The sequence below is a fragment of the Tupaia chinensis genome, unplaced genomic scaffold (assembly GCF_000334495.1).
Source record: "Tupaia chinensis unplaced genomic scaffold, TupChi_1.0 Scaffold145907_1, whole genome shotgun sequence".
Lineage (NCBI taxonomy): Eukaryota > Metazoa > Chordata > Mammalia > Scandentia > Tupaiidae > Tupaia > Tupaia belangeri.
The window spans coordinates 2,054,758-2,078,564 of record NW_006205765.1 but is presented as its reverse complement, the minus strand read 5'-3'; the positions used below and the strand labels follow the sequence as shown (position 1 = coordinate 2,078,564).

Genomic DNA, 23,807 nt, shown 5'->3' with positions numbered 1-23,807 from the left:
AAAGCAAGAAATCACTTCCCAAGGAGGACGGCCACACCACAATCCCTTCTCCTCCACTCTCCTCTTGGGAACTAGGGCATGCACGCACATGTGCCTGGCATGAGTTTAAGCCACTGGGTCTGGAACTCAAACCGTGGTCAACTACATGAGCAACATAGCTATTATGCCAACTGCTGGTCCCAAGTTAAATAATTCTTAAAGAAAAAAAAAAATTTATTTAACTTTATTTATTCATTTTAATTTGACCAGACAGGAACAGGGCGAGGTGTTGGGGGGGCAGGGTGAGAAACTAAGCCACCAGGTCCGGGACTTGAACTGCAGTTGGCCATGTGGGAGTCCAATGCCCTTAACCACCACGCTACCTGCTGGCCCCCAGAGCAAGACTTTCCAACAGGTCACTGGCTGGCCAGATAACGGGAGAACCACAATTTGCTCAGACACAAACAGTGTGTGGTCTTTCTCTCTAGAAAACCAAACAATAGGATCTCAAACACCAAGAGCTAAGAAACTTAAGTACTAGGAGAAACAAATTCCGTAAGGACTGAGACCTTACTGTGGCTTATCTGAAGTGCTTCGCCAAGGTACCCACTATTAGTGACCTTTTGTCTAGAGCTGCTCATAAGACCAATTTGGGAGGAGCATTCTTTTTAGTCCTGCCCTTGTTCACTGTGGGCAGGTGAAAGGATCAACTGAGCAGGTTTAAAGGGAAGGAGTCTCAAAATAATGAGGCAAAAGGAAGAAGGTAAAGTACTCTACTTCCAAATGCTGGGCTCTAGAGAGCAGAAAGCTGGTAATCCGTACAACCAGACAGTTCCTATTCACCTGACAGTAAATATGCTTCCTGTGAGTGGGTTTTGGACATTCCATTGAGTTGGAAAAATGGGAAGCAAGGATTTAGAAAAAAAATCTCAGGGGGCTCAAGGTCAGACAGACTACTGCATCAGTAACCTTTGGCACCTCTATACCACGATCATCAACCCCTCTTTCCCGGGAAAAGGAAAATCAGCCCAGAAGAGCAAACTCTATCCCCTCTCCTGTGTTTAATTAGAGTCATATCATTTCACCACTTTCCCACTAGATTGACCTTAAAAAAAAAAAAAAAGGAATAAAAAGAATTATATTTAACTTTATTTCTTTATTTTAATTTCACAGAGAAGGACAGAATGAGAGAGAGAGGGAAAGTGAGGAAGCAAGTTGCCAGGTTCGGGACTTGAACCAGTTGGCCATGTGAAAGTCCAATGCCCTTTACTACCATGCTACCTGCCAACCTTGACCATGACCTTTTAAAAATGTTTACTCACTTATTTCTTCCATGAGAGAGACAGACAGAAAGAGATAAGAACCTCCAACAAGGTCTTTATGCCACGATCCACCCCTAGCTTCAGGTAACCTGGATCATAGGCATGGTGTGTGGCTAATATACAGAGGAGGCCTCAGGATATGACCACGTGAGGCTAGCACCGTAGAGTATTGTGTTACTATTGCACTACTGGCCAATCCCTAGTCCTTGACTTTTGAGGCAACGTAGAACAAAAGGATCCATGGGTTAGCTCTGTAGTACAGTGGTTAAGTGCTTTGTGTAGACGGCTGGATGCCACGTGGCCAACCACAGTTCAAGTCCCAGACTCAGTGGCTTGAAGAACACTCTGGGTATGTGAGCATGCCTACCCAGGATCCTGGAAGAAAAGATAAAAGGAGGAAAGGGACTGTGGTGTAATGCGCACTCGTAGTGATTATCCCTCTCTCTCTTTCTGGTGAGTGCACATGTGTCTGGCAATTGGAAAAAAAAAAATCAAAAAAGAACAGAAGAATCTGAACCTAAAGCTCAGAACACCAAGTCCTGGAGCCTTGATGCCAGGCTCTACACAATCCATTCCTCCCAACACCAGGAGCTTCGATCCAAATGTTACCACCTTCTACTTGCAGAGTCCCCTGGCCTTTACCCTGGGCTTTCCGTGAATCTTTCTGGGTGCCACTCTTCTCTTTTTCTTCTATGTCCTCTTCTTCAGCTAGCTCCTGACCAGGCAAGGGTGTGCTTGCATCCTCTGAAGGTTCTCCCTCTCCTGGAGGCAGCTTGGCAACTGGAAACACATAAAACTCAAATGAAGTCTACAGGAGCCAATGACAGTACTGAATGCCTATAGTTCTTCACTTACTGGCTGGAAGACTCATCCTCCTCTCCTTTAGCATAAGAGATTCCTGAGTTCTAAATAAATTTATCCCCACTCAAGACCGGGACGGAAAGACTAAGCTATTGGCAATTCTTCAGACTAAAGTAAATCAAACCACAGACAACACCAGTCTCAGACCCCTCGAAAATAAGAGCTCAAGGTCCCTAGAGTGGGCGTAAGGGACTAACAGGTGGAGAATGGGTAGGCTGCATTTCCTTGGTTAAAGGTCTCCAGGGCTAATGGCTGGTGGCTCAGTGCAGTTGAACACATTGTTATCTGCACTGTTTTGCTAAGAAACCCAACTTAGCAATTCAGGGTCATACCTTGCCCCCTCAAAAATCCAAAGACAGGTGACTAGTTTGCATGTAAAAAAAAAGAAGTCTTCCCTTCAGGTATCAGAACACAAGCTGAATCTTAGCAAGTCAAGTTCTCTCATCAGAACTCTGATCTCTCTTGGCAAGTTTTCTTTATTTCTTCCTGCTCCTCTATTACCTCATGATCTTTTACTGATAACCATCAGTAAAAGCACCATCCCCCTTGAAGATTTCTTTCTTTTTCTTTTTTTTAAGAGAGATTTTTGCTATAGGGTGCGGGCACTCACCAGAGATAGAAAGCAAGAAATCACGCTCCAACCCCTTTCCCTCCATTCTTCTTTTGGGATCATGGGCAGGCACACGTATGTGCCTGGTGTGAGTTATAAGCCGCCAGTTGTTGGACTAGATCCATGGTCAACCACATGGGAGTCTAGCAGTGACATAACCATTATACCATCTGCTGGTTCCCAGGGTTTCTTTTAACCTAACCCTAGCTTCTCCTGCTCAATCTCCAAATCTTACTTTGTTTTTTGAGAGGTTTTTGCTATAGGGTGAGTATGCTTGCCAGAAAGACAGAGAGAGACAGAAATCAAGAAATCATCACCCCCCCAGGGGGATGGCCACGTAGCAATCCCTTCTCCTTCATTCTCCTCTTGGGATCTTGGGCAGGCATGCACACACACCCAGTGGGAGTTTAAGCCACTGGGTCTGGGACGCAAACCGCAGTCGACTACATGGGAGTCCAGCAACATAACCATTACGGTAACTGCTTGTCCCAGGCCTTCCTCTTTGTCCCATGTTTTTTTTTTTTTTTAATTTATTTTAATTTTTTTATTTTTTAAATTTTGGTCAGAGAGGAAGGGAAATGAGAAAGTATCCCACCCCATGGGAAATGGTCACACTCTAATCCCTTCTCTATTTCTTCCTCCTTTTGGGATTTTGGGCACACATGAACACACTCTTGGAATGTCTTCCAAGCCACGATGTCTGGGACTCAAACTGTGTGGTTGGCCATATAGGATCTAGCTGCCTTAACCAGCTAACAGCTGGCCCAGTCCCATGTATTCTTATTGGTTCATGGCATCCAGGTGCCTTCCCATGTCACCTCAGCCTCCATCTAGATTCCTTTGTACACATACACATTCAAGGTACTGGAAACAATCCCCTCTCCTGTAAGACTAACTATAGTTATATTCTTTTTTATTTTTTCCTTTTACTATTTCTTTGTTTTTTTAAAAGCGGTTTTTGCTATAGGGTATGTGTGCTTGCCAGAGAGACAGAGAGGGACAGAAAGTGAGAAATCATCCCTCGGGGGGATGGTCATGCTGCAGTCCCCTCTCCTCCAGTCTCCTCTCGAGATTTTGGGCATCCACATACACACGGGAGTTTCAAGCCACCGGGTCTAGGACTCGAACTATGGTTGGCTAACTGAGAGTCCAGTGACGTAACCATTATGCCATCTGCTGGTCCCCACTGTGGTTACATTCTATTCCATAACAGGTGGGCGACTGCTAGGCCCCGGCCTCATACCTGTCTGCAGCTCCTGGGATGGAAGGCCCTGAAAGGCAGAAAGTTCTCCCTGTGTCCTGGCCCCATGGCTCCGCTGATGCTGCCGGAAGAGTTTGACGTTGGAGCCCATGAAATTGCAATGGCTGCAGTGGAAAGGGTCATGGGCCCGCCGGTGCAGCTCCATGCCCTGCTGACTCCCGAAAAGCAGGGGACAGCCCCGGAAAGAACAGGGCACAGGCACTGCTCTATGGGTCTGCCTCAGGTGGTGCTGTAGACCCTTGCGATCTTCAGCAGAAAACACACAGCCAGACTCTGAGCAGGAGAAGGTGCTGGGAGTGCCTCGATGAATCTTGAAGTGGCTCTTCAGGGCCTGGAGTTGGGCAAACTCCTGTCTACACACAGGGCACAGCAGGGGGGTATCTGGTGGGCTCTGGCCCTGCAGAGGGCCAGGAAGTGTGGGGTTGCTGGGGGGTAGCTCTACAGAGCACGGGGGGCTAGAGAGGCCCTGCACAGACTGTGTCTGGGGCTCAGTGCACTGGTGCAGGGACAGCAGAGTGGGCTCTGCGAAGCTCTGTTCGCAGCGCTCACAGAAGTACACCTCCACCACCTTTACCAGGACACCTGCAGGCAGAGGACCGACAGAGAAAGATGGAACAAGACTCAGAAGGGTTAGTGACTAGTAGAAAATGTAAGTGAATCTTTTAATATTCATGGAGTGCAGATGAACTTTAAGTCTGGTTCTGCACTTGACTGTAAGCCCATTAAGTCAGGTACCATCTATATGTTTGGATTCTCAGTTTTTAGCACAATACTTGACATAAGATAGGTACTTAATATTTGCTAAGTGAATGAACAAACATTAACCAAATCCAGAAAGCATTAAGAAAAGGTATTATATTTTGCCCCAATAAAAATTAGCAACTTGCAAAAGAAAACGATAACTAGGGATAATATCTGCAATTTAATGACAAAGTATTACTTTTAAATTCTGTAAAAGCTTTTCAAAGGCACAGGAATGCATAAATAAAGAGCATCTTCTTTCCTTCCTTTCTCCCTCCATCCTTCTTGCCTCCCTTATTTATTTTTGCTCGAGGGTGCATGTGCTCATCAGAGACAGAGGGAGAGGGAGAAGGCAACCCCCAATGGGGCGTGGATACACCATACTCCCTTCTCCTACATTTCTCCATCTGTCAGGATTTGGGGCACGCATGCGCCCAGTGTTCTTCCTAAGCCACCAGGTCTGGGACTGTGTGGTCAGCCATGTGGGATCTGGATGCCCAACTACCAGAATCCGGAGCTGGCCTAGAGAACATCATTTTTGAGAAAAGGCAAGTCACCTCCAAAATAACTGCTGCCATTTCTTAAGCAACAGGCAAGACTTTGATAAAGAAAGGCTTAGGAGACACTCTCATTGGTCTTGTGACAACTCTATGATAAGAAGGTCCTAGGATTTGGGGCCAGCAGGCGGCATGGTAGTTAACGCACTAGACTCCCACATGGCTAAACAGTGTTTGAATCCTGAACCTGACAGCTTAAAGATCACACCAGGCATGTCTGTACGTGTGCCCAAAATCCTGAGAGAACAATAGACATGAATGAACTGTGGCATGGCCATTCCCCCCCACACCCCGGGGTATGATTTCTCACTTTCCTTCCGTCTCTCTCTGGCAAGCACAAATGCCCCATGGCAAAAACCTTAAAACAAGAATTAAAAAGATTCTATGATGTTAAGACCATCCTGCTTGTTAGTGGTAGAGTCATGACTCAAACTCAATTTTGCCTTATACTTACTCTGTTCTCTTTTATCATTATTTAAAAAGTCACTGCAACAACTCAAATGATACAGATGGACATAGAAAAATAATAACTATCTCTTACCTTTATACAAACAGATCTATATCTGTTCAGACCTTTTTTTTGTCAGTTCTGTAATTTGCTTTTTTCCCCTTCACTTGTTATATATGAACCATATTTTGTCTATGAGCACATTTAAATTCCCCCCCCCCTTTTTTTTTTTTTTCAAATCCAGGTTAGGTATTTCAGAGGATGGATAAATTGAATGAAATCCTGCACTTACTGATAGACATTTGAATGGTTTTCAGCCATTGCAAAAAAAGTTGCTTGACATATCCTCATCTCTGTATCCCAGTGCACATGTGAGTCTTTCTATTGGACAGATTGCTAGAGTGGAATAATCGGGTCTGAGTGTGCATACTGTAAATTCTGCTGAACAGCTAAAATTACCTTCAGAAGATTAATTTACATTCTCCATAAGTCATGTTTTTCCACAGTCTTACCAACACAAGGCATTACAAAAAATGTTTAATTTTTGCTAAAGTTGAAATAAAAAATGGTTTCTCATGATTATTTTTAACTGAAATTTATTTGTGTGTTAGTGAGAACAGGTATTCTTCCACATGGCTATTGACTATTTTTACTTCTTTTTTAGTGAATTGCATGTCAACTTCTTTTATCCACTCTTCTTTTTATTGTTTATTTATTGTGGAACTCTTTGAATTTTAGACTTATTTCCTTTCTTACATATTGCAATTTTTAAAGAAACTTCTTTCACCACACAGATTAGAACTATGACATGACCAAATTAGCTAATCTTTCCTAGAATTCTTTGTCACTACACTATACTGCCAAAGAAGTGGTGGCAGCTGGAGAATGGCAGTTGAAAAATGGATATTTCCTAAAAATAAGAAATTATAGGTATAGGAAGGATAAAGGGGAGAATCTTTCTCTTAGGAAAAATACAAACGCTCAACTGCTAAGCTGAACGACATGCCTTGAATGAGTAAAGTGTGTTATATGTAAGAAACTAGGACAGAGAAATACCAGATTACCTCTGGAAAGCCCTGCTAAGCCCAGCGTGGTAGAGACAGACTGGGCCTTTTGCCTGATCTCTGGCTGCAGTTCCAGGTGGAAGAGTCAAAATGAGAGGAAGAATCCCCAAGGACTGTAAAAGCAAGGACAAGCCAGGAGTGGGCACAGGCGTCAGAAAGGTCTTCCCTTCTGGATGCCCGCCTAGCAGACACAAAGCCTTTGCAGGGATGGACTCTGCCAAAAGCTCAGTATGAGGCTGTATACCACTTTGCCAGCCTTCGGTCAACATGCACCAACTGCAAACCAAATTACAACATCTCAAGTATAAAAATAGGATGCTACCTTGAGTTCTCATCATATTTATATAGAAAGATCAAAAATAGCATAGACAGAATCTCAGGGCTTGTCCTACTGGCCTGCTAGTGACTATGTACCTGGGGTCTCTCCAGGAGCACTTGAGGACAGGGCTCCAGCTACTGTTTCCACAATGATCTCCATGTTCTCTGGGTCGTCTTCAGTTGCTGTGGCTTCTACCAGTAGGCAGCTTGGATCAGGTGGCAAAGGTGTGGGATCCCCAGATGGACAGGTGCTCTGGACAGGCCCTAAGATTCCGCGATTAGAGAGAGGCGGGGAGATCAGCAATAGTTCGGGGCACAGTGTATCCATCTCCCCAGTACTGCTGGCTGGCTGTGAGTCCAACCCGGAGTCTGTCATCACCGCCGGCTTTAGTGCTGTGGCTTCTTAAGTGCTGAAAAGCCAACCAGAAGAAAAACAAAATATGGTTAAAACTCTCACTTTTCCCAGTTGATGTGAGTATACAGCCCAGTGCCCGCTTCCTTGCATGGCAGCATGCTGTACCTTGTTAACCTAAAAGGAGATTTTAATTTTATGATAATGTTCAAAACAGGAAATATAAAAAATGATAAGAGTCAATATTAGGAGATAGACAAGTTTTGGCCAACATATTGAAGCCTGTATTTCTTGCCAGCTAAGTGACCTGGGACAAAACATAAAGTAATCCGGGTCTCAATTTTCTTCTATGCAATAAAACTGGGTAGAGCCAAAGGCCTTCACAGGACCCTTTCTATCTTTTTTTTTTTTTTTAAGAGAGTTTTGTGGGGCCAGCAGTTGGCATGGCTATGTCATTGGACTCCCATGTAGTTGACCGTGGTTTGAGTACCAGACCCAGTGGCTTAAACGCACATTGGGCGCGTGTGCATGCGTGACCAAGATCCCGAAAGGAGAACGGAGGAGAAGGGACTGCGGTGTGGCTATCCGGCTATCCCTCCTGGGGGGTGATTTCCCGCTCCCTGCCTCTCTGTTTCTCTCTGTCTTTCTGGCAAGCACTCATGCCCTATAACAAAAACCTCTCCAAAAAAACAAAAGTTTTGTGGGGCCATCAGGTGGCGTGGTGGTTAGGGGTGCTGGACTCCCACATGGTTGACTGCAGTTCAAATCCTGTATTTGGCAGCTTGTTTTCTCATTACCCCCCCCTATCCCTCTCTGGTCAAAATAAAAAAAATAAATAAGTACATAAATAAAGTTAAATAAAGTAATTCTTTAAGAGAGATTTTTGCTATAAGGCATGTATGCTCGCGAGAGAGACAGAAAATGAGAAATCACCACCTAGGAGGAATGGCCACACCACAGTCCCTTCTCCATTCTCCTCTTGAGATCTTCGGTATGTATACATGCCTGGTGTGAGTTTTCTTTTTTTAGAGAGACTTTTTGCTAGTGTGCTCACTGGAGAGCCAGAGTGAGATATAGAGAGACAGAAACAGAAAGCAAGAAATCACCCCCCCCCAGAGGCGATGGCCATGCCATGTAATTCCTTCTCCTCTTTTTTTTTTTTGGGGATTTTAGGCATGTATGCACACATCCCCAGCATAAGTTTCAAGTCACTGGGTCCAGGACCCAAGTCACGGTGGACTACATGGGAGTCTAATAACGTATCCATTATGTCATCTGCTGGTCCCCCCACAGGAGTTTTTATTTTTAAGAATTATTTTTATTTAACTTTGTTTATTTATTTATTCTCCAAAAATTTTTATTTATTTATTTATTTTGAGAGGTTTTTGCTATAGGGCGCGTATGCTCGCCAGAAAGACAGAGAGAAACAAAGAGACAGAAAGTGAGAAATCACTCCCCAGGGGGGATGGCCACGCCGCAATCCCTTCTCCTCCATTCTCCTCTCAGGATCTTGGGCATGCACGCACACATGCCCGGCATGAGTTTTAAGCCACTGGGGTCGGAACTCGAAGTGCAGTCACTACACGGGAGTCCAGTGACATAGCCATTATGCTAACTGCTGGTTCCTAACTTTATTTATTATTTTCCAGTTCAATCAGAGAGAGACAGAGAGGGAAAGTGAGAAAGCAAGCTGCCCGGTCCAGGACCTGAACCGTGATTGGCCATGTGGGAGTCCAGCGCCTTCAACCACCATGCCACCTGCTGCCCCCCACACAAGAGTTTTAAGCTACTGGTCTGGTATTCGAACTATGGTTCTCTACAAGAAAGCCCAGCGACATAAGTATTGCGCCATCTGCTAGTCCGGATCCTTTTCAATCTTAATTCTTCATGATATCCCTATTCTTGCAGGTGGGTAATAGGCCCTCTCTTCATAATATGGCCTCTGCTGACTTCTTCAGACTCATCTTCTACCCTAACTTTCAGTGAGTCTCTGATCCAGAGAATTTACCGTTCTCCAAATTCACTGCATCCTCTTATGTTTCCACACCCTTACTTGCTTTTGCCTCTCTCTGGACTTATATACCTTTTCCCCTTCACGGTCTGTCTTACGTGGCTAACCAACTCTTCCCTATCCTTTAAGGAGCTGCACAAATGTCACTTCTACTATGAAGGCTTCCTGACACTCTTACCTTTCTCTCTTCTGAGTTCCTAATGGCACTTTGTACATAGCCTTATCACAAACTGCATCATACTGCACTATTTACCTATCAGTCCCTCTCCTGCCACCGTTAAGTTTCTGAGTGAAGTTTATTGACATCATCACTTAAATAAACACAAACCACCAATAATCTGTGCAAGTCAGACATATTAGAAGAGTCTATTAAAAAATGTAGCAACGGAGCTGTATCAGACTAAAGTACTTTGTACCATACTAAGTCAGTGGTTCCTCACACCTCAAATAACTAGAGATATTTCACCAACTCACTGTGGCTTCAAAGCAAATGCTGGAATACAGTTGGGAAATGAATGGCAATTCAATTGCGTTAGCCATTATACCTGGCTAAAATGAGTTCAAGCTGAATAAGTAGTGATTAATTAAGAATGACAGTTATCACTTCATGAAATTAAGTCGCAGTGGTTGAGTAAGAAGATGCAAAAAAAAAGGGAAAAGAAAAAGAAAAAGAAACCAATATCCTGGAAGCTGATATTCTCTATTCTTCAGAATCCCAAGACTCAAAAATCCAGATCACAGGGATTGAGATGACAGGGAAGTGCACTTCTGCATTCCGCACTCTGATCCGCAACCTCCACTTACAGATGACCTCTGCTCTGAAGAATCTTCTAGCTCCACGTACATACCCCCCCAGGGGGACCCAATGGGGACGCGGTGCCCTCTGGACAGCGAGCCTCCGACGCGAGGAGGCAGATGGGCACGAGAGAAGAAATGTGCTTACCTTTAGGACAGCGGCATAGAGGACGAGAAAGGACAGACCAAAGCAGTAAGAGAGCCTGGGGGAACCAGGAGCTCTGCCTGGGGACCGTGGCGCACTGGTTCCCACCTGCCTCTAGGTCGACTCACCGGGTGGCCTCGGGCAGATGCAGTCGCTTCGCCTCTCTGGGTCTCAGCTTTCCTATCTGTAAAATGGAGGCGATAACAGCGTCCACATCGTCGGGCGAAAGCTGGATCCCAAAAGTCAGCGAACGGGAAAGGCGTTTTGTAACCTGCAAGGCTTGGGACGGAGCATTGCCGTGATTACCGTCTTGAGGGGAAGCAGCGGGTCCCAGGCGGGGTTCACAGCCGTGACGCGGCTGAGCGCCGGGGCGACTGGCTAGATGCTCTGGGGCCTCGCTCGTCGGCGAGCTACCTTCGGCAACTTCTCCCAAGGGTTCCCGCCGCCCAGGCCCACTCTCATCCTCTGCCTCGAGAAACTTTTGCCTCGGGCTCGCTCCACCCGCTTGCCCTCCCAGTTCCCACCCGTAGTCGCTCACTCACCTCCCGGCCCGAAGCCGGCGGGAGCCGCATCTCTATGGTCGACAGCGGCTGGAGCGCCCTTTGTGTGACCGCCTCCGGCCCAGCCACCTCGAGGACACCGGGCGTATGGGAGGGCACTCTCTCTTACTCTTGGCGGTATCCTCTATTGCTTTTCTCTATCTGTTTTCTCCCGCCGCCCCAGCTCTAAAGCCCGAGGAGTACCATCGAGAGCCGTGGGGACAGAGCGGCCGGGCCGTCTCGGTGGGTGTGGCGGGAAGTAGGTGAAAGAACCCGGGGGCGGGGCTGAGCGGCGCTTCCTCAGTGCGGAGGGCGAAACCATCGAGACAGAGGGCCAGAGAGTCATGGAGGTAAGGGGGCGGAGTGATAGGTTCTTCCAAACCACGTTGTTGGAAGCGCAAGCTGGGGCACGGAGGAGGTTTGGGTGGGGGGCTTCTGGGTATTCCGCAAGGACAGAGGCGTTGAGAACTTTGTCGGTGGCATTTCGTGCATCGGTGTTTGGGAATTCTAGATCCCAGCTCTGAGCCTTCGCCGAGGTCACTGCTGTCAGTTCATCACCCTGCGTGTCGAGCGCTAGACGAAGTAGCTGAATGGGGTCGGGTAGGGGGCGGAGAAGCGGTGTACTCGAAAAATTTGACCCCTATTCCTCGGGATCTTATTGTCTGTAATCAGACCTCGTCACATTTTGGGGTGAAGGGAGCATTTGGAAAAGGCCTGGTGGAGGAAATAGCAGATAGGCAGGATTTCAGTTGGGGAGAATGGAAGAAATAAAGAATGGGCGTTCCGAACCAAGAGAACAGCAGGCGCAAGAAGTGGGAGGTTGTTTGCATATTTGGTGAACAAGGAGTATTAGGAGGTAAGCTTTGAAAGGTAGGTGGGTGCTATGTTGCGCAGGCCCTTGAGTATGAGGCTGAAGGGTTTGTACCCAATTAGGGGTCTGCTGGGAGCCAGACATCGAAGGTGCTAGAGGGAAGAGACTGAGAGGATTGGAGGTGATCCTTATGAAGAAAGATCTGGATCTCTATATAACTGGTGAAAGAGGTGGAGATCCATTAACGTGCCATTTCAAGAACTGAAATTTTAATTTGAAAGAGAAAGCTTAGGTGGGAGGTAATAAAAGTCTAAACAGGATATTAGAAATTGAGTATGCAAGGGAGAGGGTGTTTGAAAGACATTACTCACGATAACAAGGGATGGGGTTAATGACAAGTCACCCCTGCTGACTCCAGCCAGCGAGTCCTTTTCTATCTCAGCTAGTCCCAGGGATCACAGAAATTCTGTCCATCCTTTGTCCTGATGTGAAGCTGGTTAAATTGCTCTCTTGGGTTTAAGGTGTCTCCAAACATGACTGTCAGGAAACCGAGGTATGAGTAGGTGAATGATGGGCAAACTGAGATGAGGGGCCTAGAGTCTCAGCTGTTGCATTCCAACATTGTCTCTACCCCACAGGAGGAGGATATTGAAACACACAGTAGTACTGACCTGTCTTTCCTGCTTGGAATGAATGGGGTGGGGTTGGAGAATTTATCCTGGAATCCAGTTTCTAATCTTGTGCTTTGTTCCATCTCCATTGCTTCCTACCCCTAGGTTTTGATAATGCCTCAGGGCCTGTAAGGTTCCGTTTCCTTTGTTTCCTTTTCAGAATGCCGCTTTCAGAATTTATTCTGGCCCTGAAGGACAATCCCTATTTTGGTGCTGGATTTGGGCTGGTGGGTGTGGGCACAGCCTTGGCCTTGGCCCGAAAGGGCGCGCAACTAGGCCTGGTGGCATTCCGGCGCCATTACATGATCACACTGGAAGTCCCTGCTCGAGACAGGAGCTATGCCTGGTTGCTTAGCTGGCTCACCCGTCACAGTACCCGGAGTCAGCACCTCAGTGTGGAGACTTCGTACCTTCAGCACGAAAGTGGCCGCATCTCCACCAAGTTTGAATTTGTCCCCAGCCCTGGAAACCACTTTATCTGGTAAGGTTCAGAGCTAAGAGGGCTCTGAGAATAGAAAAGGAGAATGGAGCTGGGTTCCATCAGTTCACTCACCCCGTTATGACCATTCTTATTCAGGTATCAAGGGAAATGGATCCGGGTAGAACGAAGTCGAGAGATGCAGATGATAGATTTGCAGACTGGGACTCCTTGGGAATCTGTCACCTTCACGGCCCTGGGCACTGACCGCAAGGTTTTCTTCAACATTTTGGAGGAAGGTGTGGGATGGCACAGGCAGGCTTTATAAGGGGATTGCAGGGCTTGGGGACATCAAAAAGAGGGGCTTGGAGGAGGCCTAAGAGGATTTGAACCCATGGGAACAGGGCCCAGAAGGAAGTGGTTTTGGCACAGCTCTACCTGCGGATTCAGCCATGGTGAAAAGAATTGTTAACTTTGTCACGTCTCTGCCTCCTAGCTCGAGAACTGGCCTTGCAACAGGAGGAAGGGAAGACCGTGATGTACACAGCTGTGGGGTCTGAATGGCGCCCCTTTGGCTATCCTCGCCGACGCCGGCCACTGAGTTCTGTGGTTCTGCAACAGGGTCTGGCTGACCGAATTGTCAGGGACATCCGGGAATTCATCGATAACCCCAAGTGGTACACTGACAGAGGTGAGAAGCAGCTGGGGTCTTGGCTGAGCTGTTTTGTTTTGTTATGAAGCATGTGCACTTGTCAGGAAGTGAGAAATCATGCCTGGGGGTGGCCACACTGCAGTCCCTTCTCCATTCTCCTCTTGGTATTTTGGGCACTGACATCTGCCAGTGTTTAAGCTGCCAGGTCTGGGACTTGTACCATGTACTCAGTCATGTGGGATCCACCTGCCTTAACCTCTGCACCACATGCTGACCCCTGGGCTGTTTTTCTACATGTAGTTAGAGCAGGAGTAGACAGACGGGTCTATGGCCAAATGAAATAAAAAATCTCTAGCCTAGAGGCTGGCAGGTGGTGTGGTGGTTAAGGGGCTGGACTCCCAGATGGCTTACTATGAGTCCCAGACCTGGTGGCTAGCTTTCTCTCTCCCTGGTCAAACTGAATAATAATAAACAGAATTAAGGAAATAATTCTTTTATTTTTTTGAAGAGGTTTTTGCTATAGGGTGCGTGTGCACGCCAGACAGAGAGACCGAGAGATAGAAAGTGAGAAATCAACCCCCAGGAGGGATGGCTACGCTGCAATCCCTTCTCCTCCATTCTCCTCTAGAGATCTTGGGCACGCACACACACGCGCCCGGCGTGAGTTTAAGCCACCAGGTTGGGGACTTGACCCGCGGTTGACTCCGTGGGAGTCCAGCGACATAGCCATTACACTAACTGCTGGTCCCTTTGAGTAAATAATTCTTAAAAAACAAAGACAACAACGAAAAACCTCTAGCCTAATACCCCAAGATGAAGGGGAAAATAAAGTTGATTTCTTCTAATACCAAGGACATCAGCCTTCTAAGGCACAGGGCTGGTAATGAACATGGACCAGGGTATGTGATTCATTATAGGCCTCAATCATCCTGTCTCTCCAGGCATTCCCTACAGACGTGGCTACCTGCTTTATGGGCCCCCTGGTTGTGGAAAGAGTAGTTTTATGTAAGTAGAGTCACAATTTCTCTTAACTGTAAAACTTAGCCTTTGTGGGTGGGGGAGGGAACAAAAAACAGGCTGCAAGGATACAGAGAAAGTGAAATTAAAAAAATGTTTAAAATAAATAAATGAATACACACATACATACCCCCCCCCCCAAAAAAAAAAGAGAGAGAGAGAGAAAGGTAAATGAACATGGAGAAGAGAGACCAGGGTGAACATGGGACATGAAGAGTCGGGCCTTGGAGACACCTCCCAGGACTGAGCAAAAGTTAGGTGGGCCTGTGGAAGTTTCCAGGTGACCTACACCTCCTGCATGGCATCCCCACAGCACAGCCCTGGCTGGGGAATTGGAGCACAGCATCTGTCTGCTGAGTCTCACCGACTCCAGCCTCTCCGATGACCGGCTCAACCACCTGCTGAGCGTGGCCCCGCAGCAGAGCCTGGTGCTCTTGGAGGACGTGGATGCTGCCTTCCTCAGTCGAGACTTAGCTGTGGAGAGTGAGTGAGACGGGCTGAGGGAAAGGGTAGTAGTTCAAAATGAAGGTAAGTGGAGGGGTGGGGGGATGCTCGTTGTAAGCAGGACTGTGACAGTCATTTTCCTTCTCTCTGCCTGGCTCCTCCAGACCCAGTCAAGTACCAAGGCCTGGGCCGACTCACCTTCAGTGGCCTGCTCAATGCCCTGGACGGTGTGGCTTCCACTGAGGCACGCATTGTATTCATGACCACCAACCATGTTGACAGGTGAGAGTGAGGTGCTCTTCAGATTGCAGGGCCCAGCCCCATCCCTTAAGTGCCTTGGGAGGATTGAGATGTTGAGGGGCATGTCTTTGACTGCTGCCTGTTGATTCTGCTTTCCTGCCTTCTCTTAGGCTAGACCCTGCCCTCATACGCCCAGGGCGAGTGGACCTGAAGGAGTATGTGGGCTACTGCTCACACTGGCAGCTCACCCAGATGTTCCAGCGGTTCTATCCGGGGCAAGCACCTTCCTTGGCTGAGGCCTTTGCAGAACATGTCCTTCGAGTTACAACCCAGATCAGTCCCGCCCAGGTGCAGGGCTACTTTATGCTGTATAAAAATGATCCTGCAGGGGCAATTCACAATGTCGAGGTCCTGAGGCGTGATCAGCCAGGCTATTCTTAGCTCTCCTTGAGGAAATCAATAAACACCTGCCATACTCTCCTGACCTTTCTCCCTCCCTCCCTGTGTTGGTACTTGAGTAAAACTTTTAGCAGGGCTTCCAATTAGAGTCAGGCCACCACATATACAGAGGAGGATGTGATCTAAGACAAAGGACAAGGGACACTAGAGCAATTAGGGAAATAGATTCCTCCACTAAAGGTATTCAGATAGAATATAGAGAGATGTGGGGTTATACACAGTGGCTTGTTACAGTGCTTCCTAAGGGTTCTGCTCAAATGCTGGCATGTCATGAATTTTCCCTGAACTCTACTAGCTGGTGAAATATCAGACCCCCTTTGTCCAGCTTCCTTGGGAGGACAGACTTCAGAGCAGGGCTGGGGGCTACTCTGCCATAACCCGTTTTTTTGTTTGTTTGTTTTTGAGAGATTTTTGCTACAGGGTGCATATGCTCGCCAGAGAGATAGAGACAGATGGTGAAAAATCACCCCCCAGGGAGACAGGCACACCACAATGCCTTCTCCTTCATTCTCCTCTTGGGATTTTAGGTATGCACATACCGGCGTAAGTCTTAAGGTGCCAGGTCTAGGACTCAAACCATGGCCAACTACATAGGAGTCCGGCGACATAACCATTACACCATTTGCTGGTCCCAGCCATACCCTAGTCTTAACAGGAATGTAGAAAAAGCTATGCTCATGGCAGGGAGGTGCTACTAAGCAAAGAAAGCCAAACAAGGCCAAGTATCTTTATTGCCCCCCTCCCATCTCCAGCTCCCAGACCCCACAGTACTGCTAGGAACCATCCTCAGACTCCAGGCCCAGCGGCTCCCTCCGAGCACCAGGCCTGTATGCTCCCTGGCCTCGAGACAGGCGGGGATAGGAAGAACCCGGCGTCCTGCCTTTGGAACGCTCCCAGCGACCACAGTCCCGAGTCCTGCGGGATGAGGCCCCTTGCCAGCTTCCAGGCCCCTTCCCTGGAGGAGGACCTTCAACCCCTTGGTTATGGGGTTCTGGTTTTAGGTCCATGGACTTCTTGAGGGGACCCTCAGGAGGCAGCAGTTCCTGGGCATCACTGGTACCTTTGGGGGCACAGCACTCCCCTTTCAGGTACCTCCGTTCAGGCTGTCGCCAGGGGCGACTGGGCTGGGGGGTACCTCGCATAGCTTTCTGGGTCTCATTTGGCCTCTGCTGATTTGCCCCGGTGCCTGGAATCTTCTCAAATGTGTACTGGGTGGCCATAGGCAGTGGAGCTGGCAGGGTGGGCTGGACGGTTGGTGAGGTGGATAGTTCTGAAGGAAGGACGCTGGGCAGATGGGATTCTCTGGAGACATCTGCAGCTGACTCGGGTTCCACAGGGGCAGGAGGCTAGAAAGTGAGGAGATGCAGCGAGGAAGATGCAGTTCCTTAAAATGGGGAATTGTGGGTTCCTCCTACTATCAAGCCGACCACCATCAGCTTTTAACCTCCCTGGGTAGAACAAAGCTCACCCGAGAGCCATAGCAGGGTGGTGTTTGTGGGGTTGGCAGTAAGAGGCCACTCGAGGCACTGATATGTAGAAGGTGGAGGGCAATGGAGGGGGATGCTAACTCATGGCATCACTGGATGAGTAGGAAGCTCTTCCCTCACCTGCTGAAGGCTGATGAAATACCGGTTCCGCTCGGCCTCAAGGTCAATGATGCCCCCCTGCTCCTGTTGCCTCTGGTAGAGCCGCCTGCGTTCTTCTTGCTGGCGCAAGCTCTCTGCATTGGGCTGGTACTGCTCCTGGGTAAGGAGGCAGGATGGCAGGGAGTAAAGAATAAACAGGAGGTGACAGCAGTCTTCTACAACTGCCTCAGGAGAGATTTGCATAAGGGTCCTGGTTTTGTCCCTCAGACACAGCTCCCAAAGCCTTAGGCTCCCAGTGAAGAATGTGGCTTTGCAGAGAGGATCTAAGCAGGTCAGGCCCAATTCCAGAGATCCCATTCGATGCAGACAGGATGCCACACCTCCCTCCTTACAGAACACCATTATTCCTGGCTCAGAAGGGAATCCCCTTACCATGGGATGTTGGGGCTCGGGGGCCGCTTTCAGTGCAGCAAGGTCATATATAAGGGGCTCTCTGCATACTGGACACTGCACACCAACTGCTTTCTTAAAAAAAAAAAAAAGAAAAAGAAAAAGAAGTCAAACCCCTGCTTCACAGCCCAGCATGTCTCTAACCCTGGTCAGCCAGCCTAATCTGCAGAGGGCTGAGACTGAGATGGGACAGGGCAAGAGCTGCCCAACTAGAGGTCTGGGAGTCCCCTCAAACTGCAAGTAATATGGAAGTGTGCATAAGGACACCCCCTTTTCTGGACAGAGGTGAGATTTCACTCATATCAAATGATCCTATGACCTAAATAATATTAAGAGCCACTAGAGTAGAGGGATGGAAGAGGCTGTGAGACACTTAAGGGCATCAGGTGGGCCAGCAAGGGCCAGTGAGGTCTACCTGTTTGTTGGCCACATGCTGCCGTTCCTGCTCCTGTTCCTGCCCTTGCACCTTCAGCTCCTGCTCCATGTACTGGATGTACCGAGCCAGGCAGTGGCAGTGGAAGTAGTGGTAACAAGGTGTTTTGGTAAAGGCTTCCTTCTCCTGGAGGAAGGACACATAGGGCACTGCATCAAGAGCTCTCCGAACACGTCTGTTCATCCCAAGCAGATCCCCAATCCCAACTGAGAAACCCACCTGGAAGCCATAGAGGCAGATGACGCACTGTCCATGGGGGATGTTGTTATCTGTGAGAATTTCCTTCCCTTTCTGAGGAGAGAAGACAGTGCTTAAACAGGCAGGGGTGAGAACTGTGAGCAAAGCCTATCCTACAACTTGCAGGAGTGACTGGCTAAGCCAATTTGTTACCTTGTGTTCATGCCTGCTTTCCCACCCTCCCTTCCTCTTTCCTCCATCCCTCCCTTTGTGTGTGTGTGTGTGTGTGTGTGTTCATGCTTTCCTATCTTGGTACTACTCCCTCTGCTTGGAATCACTCCTTCCCCACGTCCCTGACCCTCTCCTAAATTTGATCTTCCTGGCTTCAAAGCCCAATTTAGTTGTCTGTCCTCTCATTTAATCATCTTTAACCTATCTTGGAGATGAAAATAATACCTTGGAGAGAAAAAAAATGTTCAATTAAAATTCATCTTCTGGGAGGTCTTTCTTGATGAATTCCCCCTTGACTATCACTCCCCCTGGGGCAATTTGATCTGGAGTTGGGTTTCAGAATGAAGGTCAAGGCATGGACAACCCAAATGGACAGAGAATTCAAAAGGCACTGAGTTAGGCTATGAAATATGCATGTGTACTGTTGTTTGCATGGCCAACACTCTGGAATTCCACAAGTTCAAAGCTGCATTGTAAAGGCCTGACCTAGGAGTATACAGGGGTCTAACATGCCCACTCTGCCTCTAGGCCACCCACCTCCATTCTATTCTGAATACCTCCCTTAAAAATTTAAAGTAGAGGAAAACAGCACTGTACTTGTGTTTTTCATTTCAAACCACAAAATATGTGTGTATAGTCACTCAAAGCTCTAGCTGTTGCTTCATATGAGTTTTTTCCTTAACCAGGGTAGCAACTCTTTGAGTTTAAAAACTGTGATTTTTTTTTTCTTTTTTGTCCAGTGACAGCTCCAGTGATGGGCTAGCTTTCAATGTGTTTATGGCTAAGACACCCCTCCCCAAGATGATCCATACCCTTCTCCACTTTCACTTGCCAGTACTAAAAGAATAAGAAATGCACTGAAACTGATACAAGAAAAATGCAAGTTAAAGAAGTGAGTTTCTGACAATAGACAACTTGGGGAAGTTTCTTTTGAGATCTTTTGAAATATGAAAGTCTCATCTTTCTGGATTAATTGATGTCCTACCTAAACAAGGACTAATAAGTGACTTCAGGGACCAGCAGTTAGCATAATGGCTATGTCGCTGACTCCAATGTAGTCGACCGCGGTTCATGTCCCAGACCCGGTGGCTTAAAACTCACGCCGGGCACATGTGCGTGCGTGCCCAAGATCCCAAGAGGAGAATGGAAGAGAAGGGATTGCGGTGTGGCCATCCCCCGTGGGGGGTGATTTCTTGCTTTCTGTCTCTCTGTCTCTCTCTTTCTGTCTGGCGAGGGCACGCACCCTATAGCAAAAACCTCTAAAAAAATAAATAAATAAAATAAGTGACTTCAGATATATTTAAGATTCTAGCCCTGTGGGACCAGCAGGTAGCATGGCGGTTAAGGTGCTGGGGCACTTCCATATGGCCAACTATGGTTTGAATCCCAGACCTGGTGGCTTGATTTCTCGCCACACCCCAACCCCGTATTTCTCTCTGGTCAAATTAAAAAAAAAAAAAAAAAAAAAAGGAATAAATAGTTAAATAAATAGTTCTTAAAAAAAAAAATCCTAGCCCCATGGCTATAGTTCTTAAAAAAAAAAATCCTAGCCCCATGGCTTCCTTTGAGAGAAACTGCTCTAGCTTGAAGGGAAAGACATTTTCCCAGGTTAGTACACCTCTTACCTCAATGAGTTCATAGAGCATGGCGGTGCCCAGCCTGGCCTTGGCTACATGGCCCAGTGCTTGTGAGATCCTGAAGAGGGAAAACAAATATTAGGCCTGTCCCCTCTCCCTCACCAGGCAGAGCTGCGTTCCAAGTTTTCCCTGCTCCAACCAGCCCAACTTACGTGTGGATCTGTTCATCCGAGAGTCCTCGGGGATTCCGAATAGAGATCTGTGGTACCTCATGGGGATACTGTGGGGGAAAATAACAAGTTACCACTAAAGCGGTTCCTCCTAGGTTCTTTCCCTTTTCTTCTTGGATTCTATAGAATAAGGCCCTCACCTGAGCTGGGATCTGAAGCACCAGAGTGAAGCAGACATACTGTGAATCCTGGTCGTCTGCAGTGGCCGGGTGCAGAGTGATGTGGATCTCCCAAGGTGAAGATCTGCATGTGGATAAAGTGGAGACCCAGGATGTGACTGGGCTTGGGCTGGCAGGCTGGGGAGAATGAGCGTGAGGAAGTGAGCACTGGACTCTTCCTTTCAGGAGGATTAAAGGAATAGCCTTTGTCTACACAAGAGAAACACCACCTCTGAATCAAGGCTCCCAATGTCTTAAGACCAGAGTATGCACAGAATCCTTTCCTTGTTACTAAAGGGATTCCTGCCCACCCCTAGTTGAATACATACCTGCCATTTCCTTTAATCACCTGTAGTTCATCCAGATAGATAGACTCTAACACTTCGACTTCAGAGGGAAGGACCCTAGAGAGACAGGGGGAGACCGCTTTAGTGGTAACTTGTTATTTCCCCCCACTAGTATCCCCATGAGGTACCACAGATCTCTATCAACATTACAGCTCTCCCTGTTGAAGCCTGCCAAGGTCTATAAAGACTGGCTTTAAAAAAAAAAAAAAAAAGACTGGCTTTGTAGTAAAACAGCAGTCTGCCAAAACACAGTCTATTGCTAAACTCCTTAAATATGAGGGAGATGTTTCCTTAAGTTGTCAAGCGGCCAGATGGGCAACATGGAGATTAGAATTTTAGAGAACATTTCTGCCAACAGATGAGGATATGGATTCCCAGAGAGGAAAAACAACTAACTTGACACAAGCAGCACTAGGACCAGAGCCAGGTTTCTTGTCTCCCTGTTTAATGATCTCACTGTTATCCCTTAATGGCCATCCCTTTGACCCAGAAATATGGCACCCATTCATTAACATCAAGGTCACCAATACTAGTCCTGCCCTTTCTCATACAGCTGTTCAGTATGGATCCCAGTGCCCTGGCTACTATCTACACATATGGCCAACACAAGTCACCCTGGAAGGAGACACCAACCTGAACAGGTATAGGTGGTGTAAAGGCTGTGTCATAGCAGAAAGGCAGTCACCCTTGGAGTCCATAGGTACCAATCATTTACCAGCTATGTAATCTGGGTAGTTCTTTAGCTCTGTAAGTCTGAGTTACTCTGTCTACCACACACAGACACCACTTATTCTCTAGAGTTACTGTGAGAATTAAAGGTAGTTTGTTTATATAAAGCACCTAATAGAATCTGAGCCATAGTAGCTAGTCTGGGTCCTCTTCTATTCCTGTTTGTATATAACCTCTCCCTTAAAGGAAGGGGAGGGAGGATGTTGTTAGTATTCTGGATCTATTTATGATGCTGGGGGGCTGGTTGATCATGGTCCTGATGTAAATCAGAGGACACACATTCAAGCACAGCAACAGCGGTTATAACAATACCGAAAATGAGAGATTAGTCCACAGCTCTACCCAGCTGATACATGGAAAGAGGTGTGCTTTGCTTGCTTATAGTTATATTGTTCACTCTTTATCAAGAACAGGGCTGCCCAACCATGACCTGTATCAGCGTTCCTTTCTTTTCAAATATAAAATATGAAACCTCACACCTCAGACAAAAGTGGGTGGTTCTGGTAAATATAGGAGCAGGAGTCAACACCACAAGGTGGCTGCTGCAGTCACCACTGTCTTCTCCATGGTTTAAGAGGTCTCTTAAAAATCTTAAAGTTCTCCTCAACAGGTACAAAACCATCAGTATAGACAGTCTTAATAAAGACCAGCAATGATTGGCTCCATGAACTAACGGAACATTGAGAGGTAGCCTCAGTCAAAAGGCCCTTCAGTACTTCACCTATTCTGTGATGTGGATCTCAAATGTGAGGTACAGGATAGGATGGTGGTAATGTGGTGATTAAAAATCGGGAGGTGGGGGGACCAGCAGGAGGTGTGGTGGTTAATGTGCTGGACACTCCCACATGGCCGACTGCGGTTTGAATCTGGGACCTAGTGGCTTGCTTTTTCACTTTCCCTCTCTTTCTGCATCTTTCTCTGGTCAAATTAAAATGAATAAATAAATAAAATTAAATTTAAAAATAATTCTTAAAAAAAAAAACCAGGGAGGTGGGTAGGACGTAAAAAGGGGTTGGTTATAGAATATACTAGCGTGGACTAGCAGATGGCACAATGATTATGTTGCTGGACTCCCATATAGTCAATCACAGTTTGAGTCCCAGACCTGGAGGCTTAAAACTCAGGCTGGGCGCTTGTGTGTGCATGCCCACCCAAAATCCTGAGCGGAGAATGAAGGGATTGTAGCATGGCCATCCCTCCTGGGGTGGAGGAGTGTGCTGTCTCATTTTCTGTCAAATGCACGCACCTATAGTAAAAATCTCTCTTAAAAAAAAAAAAAAAGAATGTACTAGTACTAAGAATGTAAGACTTAGACTCAGTCAGACCCAGATTCCTAGTCCTGAGTACCTTTTGGCAAATGACTACTTCCAGGCTCATCTAACCTGCTCAGGTGCCTGGCCTCAGAAGTATTAATGAAAAGGAGGCTCATGTATGTTGTAAATCCATAGTTAGTCTCTCAACTGTTCTATGAGGTAGATGCCACACCCACTTTTTAACAGCTGAGGACACTGACTCACAGAAACTAGGTTGCTTGGCCAGCATCACACAGCTAATAAAGTTATGGCGTGAACCCACATTTTTCTATTTTCAAATTCCCAAGTCCTTCCAGATTCTGGTCTCCTGCGAACGATATCTGAGAATGATTAGAAAGATGTTTTTTCAAGAGTTAGCTTTATTCAGACAACGGTCTTCCTTAGTGCTGTCTGGGAAGGAATGGATGAGGAAAGCGTAGGCAGAAATTGGCTGATCCAAGGGGGAAAGGGGGACCGAGCTGGAGGACATCGGTTCAGAGAGGAGAAAGGGAGATGGGGCGGTCTGATGAGCAGGCAGCCCTAAGCCTGAGAACATCACTTCGGGAGGAGGGCATGGGATGGGGTGAGGCCGGAGGATCGAACCGGAGACGGCGTGGCCCGCGCTGGCCTGGCCGGCGGAGTCACGATCTCACTCGGATCAGCGCCCTTCCACCCTCCGGTCCACCCTCCCGTCCCCCGCCAGCAGCTCTCCCAGGAGAGCGTCGCCGTCGCTGCCTTCCCTCACCCCTCGCTCCACCCCACACGGCGGCCAGGCGGACTCTCTGCGACCGCCATCAGTGCCCGGCGCCAGACCTAGCGAGTCAGCCGAAGCCCACGGCCCCAAAGTTACCAGTCCTCGTCCCCCGCTGCCGCGGACGCCGA

The 23,807-nt window shown here is 47.5% G+C and overlaps 3 protein-coding genes across 4 annotated transcripts in view; 1 reads left to right on the top strand and 2 right to left on the bottom strand.

The window, feature by feature from the left end:
- The window catches only part of ZNF142 (zinc finger protein 142), a 28,432-nt gene extending 17,300 nt beyond the window's left edge, over positions 1-11,132 (bottom strand). The window contains exons 1-5 of the mRNA XM_006168660.2: positions 11,007-11,132; positions 10,593-10,743; positions 7,258-7,571; positions 4,016-4,615; positions 1,944-2,081 (exon numbers count right to left, since the gene is read on the bottom strand). Coding sequence (XP_006168722.1) covers positions 1,944-2,081; positions 4,016-4,615; positions 7,258-7,537 — 1,018 coding nt within the window. The 5' untranslated portion in view covers positions 7,538-7,571; positions 10,593-10,743; positions 11,007-11,132. The remainder of the gene's footprint in view (positions 1-1,943; positions 2,082-4,015; positions 4,616-7,257; positions 7,572-10,592; positions 10,744-11,006) is intronic.
- Positions 11,133-11,274: 142 nt separating this feature from the next.
- Positions 11,275-15,752, top strand: BCS1L (BCS1 ubiquinol-cytochrome c reductase complex chaperone). Of its 2 annotated transcripts, none has more exons than XM_006168658.2 (8): positions 11,275-11,353; positions 12,646-12,966; positions 13,063-13,202; positions 13,400-13,594; positions 14,497-14,560; positions 14,886-15,055; positions 15,181-15,298; positions 15,427-15,752. In XM_006168658.2, exons 2-8 carry the CDS (start codon positions 12,647-12,649, stop codon positions 15,695-15,697), a joined length of 1,278 nt encoding a protein of 425 aa, XP_006168720.1. In that variant the 5' UTR covers positions 11,275-11,353; position 12,646; the 3' UTR covers positions 15,698-15,752. The 2 variants fall into 2 exon arrangements, with proteins under 2 accessions (XP_006168720.1, XP_006168721.1); XM_006168659.3 differs by lacking the exon at positions 11,275-11,353 and adding an exon at positions 11,374-11,859.
- Positions 15,753-16,407: 655 nt separating this feature from the next.
- The window catches only part of RNF25 (ring finger protein 25), an 8,025-nt gene continuing 625 nt past the window's right edge, over positions 16,408-23,807 (bottom strand). The window contains exons 2-10 of the mRNA XM_006168654.2: positions 20,887-20,961; positions 20,540-20,642; positions 20,382-20,449; positions 20,218-20,287; positions 18,404-18,475; positions 18,167-18,310; positions 17,734-17,826; positions 17,323-17,457; positions 16,408-17,061 (exon numbers count right to left, since the gene is read on the bottom strand). Coding sequence (XP_006168716.1) covers positions 16,489-17,061; positions 17,323-17,457; positions 17,734-17,826; positions 18,167-18,310; positions 18,404-18,475; positions 20,218-20,287; positions 20,382-20,449; positions 20,540-20,642; positions 20,887-20,961 — 1,333 coding nt within the window. The 3' untranslated portion in view covers positions 16,408-16,488. The remainder of the gene's footprint in view (positions 17,062-17,322; positions 17,458-17,733; positions 17,827-18,166; positions 18,311-18,403; positions 18,476-20,217; positions 20,288-20,381; positions 20,450-20,539; positions 20,643-20,886; positions 20,962-23,807) is intronic.